Consider the following 6,458-nt stretch of genomic DNA (forward strand, 5'->3'; position numbering starts at 1 on the left):
GAGCACCTGGCGTTGGCCACTGCCGCAGATACTGGGCCAGACGGACCTTTGTCTGACCCAGTATGGCTGTTCTTATGGGGTCAGCAACCAGGCATGGCTCCATCCTTTCCCCAGGGACACCCAGGGTGCAGGGGGGTGAGCCAGGGCAGCCTGGGGTGGATTGTAGGCCAGCTTTGCTGCCTCACTGGGGTCAGTGGAGCAGGGGGTGCCCTGGGCAGGTTGCCGACAGAACTACAATTCCCAGAGTGCACCTGGGGAATAGGCGGGGGAGAAATGCAGGCGGGCTGGCGAAAGGCCTCCTGGGAGCTGTAGTTCTCTCTCGCTCTCCCGCCCATGTTCTGGAGGGGAGGGAACTACATTTCCCAGGATGCAAAGTCCTGCCCGCAAGTGCACGGAGGCTGGGGCTGCGGGAAGGTGGCTGGAGGCCTGAGCACGGGAGCGGCTGCGGGTCCCTGCGGAGAAGCCCAGGTAGGGGCAGGCGGGGGCTGCTGAGGATGAGCCAAGCCTGGGAGCTGGGGTAGCCCCGCCCCATTACAAGCCCCCCCCCCCCCCCCCAAACCCGGGATCTCCCTACCATGTAGACTCAGGATCATCCCCTCCAGCATGCAAATCACGCCCCCCAGTTGCAAACCCAGGCTCCCTCTCCCTCCAGGCAAACCTGGGCTCTCCCCCGCCCTGCATGCAGGCTCCCCTCCTAGGTTCTCCCCCTGCTCTGCATGAAATACCCCCCTGCCCCCCCAAATCCAAATCCCAGGCTGTCGTCATGCTCACCCTTCATGCCCCCCTGCGTTCTCTTGCCCCCTGTGCTCCCCCTCCTGATAGCAGGCTCGGCCCTCCCCATGCACAGCTGCCCCTTATCCTCCAAGTCAGCAGGCAGCCGATGCTGTACCAGGGGATGTTGTCTCAGTCTGTCCCTCCCCCCCGCACTGTGTTGCAGCCTTGGGGCGCTGTCCCCCCCTCCGGATGCTCCCCGCCCGCCTCCTTCGCCAAGCCCTCCCTCGGCCAGCCCCCAGCTTTGGGTACTCGACAGCTGGTCCCACCATGGAGGAGAAGCCAGTGGAGTCGTCCATTCGCACCAAGCTCCTGCAGGCCCTGCAGCCGGTGCACCTGGAGGTGCTCAACGAGAGCTCCATGCACGCTGTGCCCCGGGGCTCCGAGACCCACTTCAAGGTGGTGATCGCCAGCCCGCGCTTCGCCGGCCTGCCCCTGCTCCAGCGCCACCGGCTGGTGAATGAGATCCTCCAGGCGGAACTGGCCGGGCCCGTCCATGCCCTCTCCATCCAAGCCAAGACCCCCCAGCAGTGGGAAGAGAACCAGAGCGTGAGCCAGAGTCCAGGGTGCCTCGGGGGATCCAAGCACGACCCGCAGATGGCAACCAAACTGGGCAGTCAGGGGTGACCCTGAGGGACAGTGCTGGGGCGGGGGGGGGGGCGGGACGGGATTGGGTTGGGTTGTGTTGTGTTGTGTTGACTCACTCCCCGGGGTGACCCTGATGCTCACATTGTGACCACGTCCAGAGCCTTGCAAAGCTGCCTAGTGCTGGAAGTGGGGACATTCACAGGCTGGGCTTGCACCACCAATGCCAAGAGTCCACCAGGGTCAGCCCCAGACTCTGCCTGCCCCTTGCTCTTGGCCGCGGGTTATCGGTTTCTCGGTTGGTCGTGTGAAATATCCCTGGCTCCTCTGCTTTCATGGTAGCAGGAGGGTCGGGCTGGCGGGTCGGGCTGGCAGACCGGGCTCCCGACGGGCGCGAACGCATGTGTTCATGGTAGTTGTGTCTGGAAAGCTGGGGGAGATTTGGGAAGCCTTATTTTTAATGGAGACTGGGTGCCCGAAATCTCTCCAGTGGCTTTAAAAAGCTCAGTGCCGTGCATTTAAAGTGCGGGGTGGGTGGGGGTCCTTGTGTTGTTAATAAAGCTCTTGACTGAGCAAAGAACGGTTTCACACTGGAAAGCAATGACATTGTGTCTCTGGATTTGGTTGACCCAGGTTGAGTTTGCAGCTGCAAAATCTTTATTTCACTCGGGAAACTGCGACATGCTGGTTTGTTTTTTTTTCCCCATGCGCATCGTCTGCAGCGACAAGAATTCTGCCGAGCAGACCCTGCCCCTCGTGACCGGGAATGCAGTTTGGGACGGTCATTGGAACACAGTTAATAGTTCTGTGGAGGATGTTGGAGCCAGAATAAACTCTCGCCTCCCCCCTCCTGTCTCCGGGCTGGCCCTGCAAGTCTCGTAGAAGCCCTTTGGCTTGGGCTGGCTCTGCTGGGCTACTGAAATATATGTAAGGCCATGAGAGGGAAGTAGTTTCTGCCATCAGCTATGAACTCTGCATCCACACAGACAGCAGGTGAATAATGGTAATAATTAATCCCTAGCTGGGGTATAGCAGCTGCACAGAGGAAAACAGAAATTAGGGGTTGAAAGAATCTTCATCATTTCTGCTTCGTTTCAATGTTACTTTTCATCATTTCTGCTTTGTTTTGCAATGTGTTCAGCTTGGGGCAATGGAAAATAGACTGGTTGGTTTTGTGACCATGAGTGTGTCCATCCCCCCGCCAGTTGGAGGGTGTCACTTTTGCCCTCTACTTCTCCTGTGCTAGCACAAGGCTGGGATGTTGGGGTTAAAAACAACACAGGGAAACATTCAAAACACTGTTGGGGCCGGAAACTCCCCCACCCCACCCCAGACTTCATAGGGATGTTTGTTTGATCTCAAAGTTATCCTGATCTTGAGTCTTTTTGTTTTGTATTTTTTACACCCTCCCCACTAAAAACTTAGTTTGGAGCTAAAATCCAGGCAGAAAGCAGATCTGTAGCAGCCCAGTTGGGTTTTCCCCATAACTCTTAGGGCAAGGCTTAGCGTAAGCAGGCACGCTGGTGACAAAATGAGCGAGGTCTGGACTGTGTGTTTGCGGTTTGGAATGTTCACTCTTCGTCAGTTGGCTCAGATACTTGGCTGGAAAGCTCCTGGACGTTACAGGGCCTGGGAAGTTTTGAAGCTCTCGTTATCTTTCTCCTTTGGGACCATTGGAGGATGTTTTTCTTGGCCGGGTCGCTAGCTGAATCCGATTAGGAAATAAAAATGATTTGTCCATGACTGTGCAACTCTGAAGAACTGGGGAGATTCTGCTCTCAGTCCCACGAGTGGAAACACAGGCGGGGTGAATCATCTTGCATTATATTCCCTGCTGGCCATTGTCATAAGATCTGTCCCGCTCCCCCCAGTTCCGTACACCCCCTGTGTGCAAATGAAAAGGGGCACAAACCCATTTATTTCCCAGCACCCCTAAAACCATCCCCCAGCCCAAACCAGACTCCGAGGCAGCTGGGTTTTTTTTAATCTTTTAATCTTTTTACATTGATTTTTGTGGAATAGTTGTTCATAGCGCTGGAAAAAACGGTCACTGAGCCAGCAGGGGGCACAATGGCCTTTACCAGCCAAACAAACCCGACACACGGCCTTCCCCCTCCCCATTCCCAGCACCTTATATATTTTTAGTTGATTTTTTTCCCAGCATGACATTTAAAATAACTGTCATATCTAATCACTCTGTTTTATACAAAATGGACAAACCAAAGACCACAGTTGAATTATTAGTTTGCTTGATTTTTGGAGGGGAGGGGTGTTTTTTTTTGTACATTTTTGTGGTTCTTTACAAACATCTACAAACTACACCACAGCACAGGGTTGCATACGGACAGTACTACGCATGTTCTCTTAGAAAGACCAGCTACACCGAAGAATGGAAAGAGCGAGAGAGACGGGTACGTAGAAAAACAGGATGGGTTGTGCTGTTTGATTGCTTCGGGCTGGCGCAGGTCACGTGGAACCAGCTCTGGATCTGCTTGCTATCAGTGAAGGATCCTTTCTGCACGGGATTAGTTACGAGAGCCCAGGGTGTAAAGCTGATGGGGGAGGTTTTATTTTGGGGTGTCGGATTTTTGGGGGGGAGGGGAGTTGCTGAATTCAAACCAGCACTGATGCACGTTGTGCGGACCCATTGCACCGGCTCGCACGCTCTTTACTGCCAAAAACAAGTAATTTGTTGCATCTCGATGCAAAACCCAAGAGGAGATGAGGCAGCTAGCAGGGAAATCCCCCAGGTGGAGGGTGTAGCACTGACCTTGATTAGCGACATCAGGGTAAAACAAACTACCTGTGGCTTCATCCACCAAGACTTCCCCCAGAGATGTGAAACCAGAGCAGTTTTTGCAGCGAAGGCAGCCTGTCCAACAGGGCAGATTGGGTGTCAAAACGCTACCCCATCCGAATGCTCTTGTGCGAGGGGCAATGTAAGACCTAGAATGCTCCCTTGCATGCTCTGTGCAGGCAGATCTTCCCCATGGGCGTTTTGCCTTAAAAATCGAGACAGGGCTATGGCAGAGTACATCAGGACTGGATGGTCTCGCCAAAAGATCTGACTCAGCTCAGCCTCAAGTCCTGGAGAATCCTTGACTGAGGGGTTTCTCTGCCCCATGCTTTGCAGGAAGTCAGATGAGACGATCAAATCTAGGATCACTCCGAGTGCTTGGTTTGGAAGGGGTTTCCTGTGCGGCATCCTCCGTGTGAGGGCACTTCCGAAGACTGTGCATACGAAATGCTCGCCACAGCCTGGAGGCCAGAGAATTTGGAGCCTCCCAGCCTGTGGGGAGCATGGTGTAACTGCATGGGGCAGGGGAGGATGCCTTGGCCAACTGCTGCGGCGTTAATCTGGCCTGTACCTGGGCACAGTCATGCACGTTAAGATGTGAGACCGCAGGGCTTTGCAGCGCCCTCTGCGGGGAATTTTGCGATGAATCGTTTTTCGTCACTGCCAGCCGATTTGTCAAAGCTGAAAGGGGGTTGGGTTTGGCGACTCGCCCGACTCGGAACAGGGTGGAGGGAAATGTTTAAACACCATCGAAGCCCTTCACTCGATGCTTTGTAAGCCACACGTTCCCGTTTGCCCTGCCTCTTGGGTTGGACATTTCAGCTCGTTAAACCGAAAACAAGGTTTGAAAAAGAAAAAGGAAAAAAAGGCCGAGGAGAAAGGACACAGACAGAAAGTAGCGCGACAAAAACATTTCAGTTGGCGAATCGCGTCAGGGCTTGGCTGTGCGAATCTCTGCCATTTTGACTTTTCATCCCCACATGAGATGGAGTGGCAAAAACTTTAAACACTCGACCACATTCACGGGGCGGGAAGACCGTTTTCCATGCAACTGAACGTCTGAATCAGTGGACGCCCAAGAATGGCAGGAGAGTCCCTAAACTAAGGGACTGTGGGAGGGAAGAAATGCTGTGTCTGCCCTTGTGACTGATCATTGCTGGGGGCAACAAGCCAGGCGGGGACACGCAGTCCCATCATGGGTCAGACCTCGGGCTGAAAGTCCGCTACGGGAACAGACATCGTGACTGCAGCTCTTTGCTTCCCACATGCTTTTATCCTTCTAAGAAGCCCCCTGGGTGCTAGCCCAGCCGCTGGGCTAGGCTGCACCCAAGCAGGGTTAAGGGGTGACGTATGATCATGGGCTTAAATTGCAGCAAGAGAAGTTTAGGTTGGACATTAGGAAAAACTTCCTAGCTGTCTGGGTGGTGAAGCACTGGAATAAATTGCCCAAGGAAGTTGTGGAATCTCTGTCATTGGAGATTTTTGAGAGCAGGTTGGACAAACACTGGTCAGGGATGGTCTAGATAAATACTTAGGCCTGCCATGAGTGCAGGGGACTGGACTAGACGACCTCTCGAGGTCCCTTCCAGTCCCACGATTCTATGATTGTGATTTTACTCGGTTCTAGCTCGGCTCTCATTATACAGAGCCCCCCCCAAAAAACTGTCTTGTCCCTCTGCCAAGATGCATCAGTCTGGCTGAAGTGAGGATGCTGGTTGGCGTGGGGGTGGGGGTGTGTGGTTGAGACTCAGCAGCTGTTTCTTTCCAGGCATTCCCAAAGGCGTATGAGGGGGGGATTTGGGCTCCAGTGTAAGGGGAAGCCTGGCTGGTTTGGGGTTGGTCTTGTCCCAGGTTGGTGCAGGTACCTTTGTGCTTTTCCCAACAGCTGCTGGTTTTAAGACTTTAGCTGCTCGTTTAAAATATGCTCTGGGAACCCCACGATCCGCTCCGCAGAGGGAAAGAGGGAAATCCAATTGTGGGCTCTGAAAAAACCCACCTTCCCTTCCCCTAAAGCACCGCTTGCAAACCCCTCCACCTGGACCAAACGCCTCCCCTCCCACACACACCTGTGCTGCCCTAACCCTCTCACGTCCCGTCAGCTGGGACTGCTGCTTCGGTTTAGTTGATTGAGAAGAAATGAACACATTTTAAAAAAAAAAGTCGAAAAATATTTGGCGGTTGGGGGTGTGTGCGTCTGACCCTCCGAATGGTGTCATCGAACAGGATGTAAGGGTCAAGTAAGGGTTGCCCTGGGCGATCGGTACATTTCAGAGCTTTCTGTCGGTCCTGTTTGGCCTGTTCTATG

The 6,458-nt window shown here is 54.0% G+C and overlaps 1 protein-coding gene across 1 annotated transcript; it reads left to right on the top strand.

Annotated features, from left to right (window-relative positions):
• Window positions 1–378: 378 nt before the first annotated feature.
• Window positions 379–1,957, top strand: BOLA1 (bolA family member 1). The gene is made up of 2 exons (XM_077841014.1): window positions 379–468; window positions 938–1,957. Exon 2 carries the CDS (start codon window positions 964–966, stop codon window positions 1,396–1,398), a length of 435 nt encoding a protein of 144 aa, XP_077697140.1. The 5' UTR covers window positions 379–468; window positions 938–963; the 3' UTR covers window positions 1,399–1,957.
• The last annotated feature ends 4,501 nt before the right edge of the window (window positions 1,958–6,458 follow it).

Source organism: Eretmochelys imbricata, chromosome 24, assembly GCF_965152235.1.
Source record: "Eretmochelys imbricata isolate rEreImb1 chromosome 24, rEreImb1.hap1, whole genome shotgun sequence".
NCBI lineage: Eukaryota > Metazoa > Chordata > Testudines > Cheloniidae > Eretmochelys > Eretmochelys imbricata.

Bases quoted from the DNA above. Each gene is read 5' to 3' on its own strand.
- BOLA1 (XM_077841014.1), top strand. From the start codon at position 964: ATGCTCCCCGCCCGCCTCCTTCGCCAAGCCCTCCCTCGGCCAGCCCCC.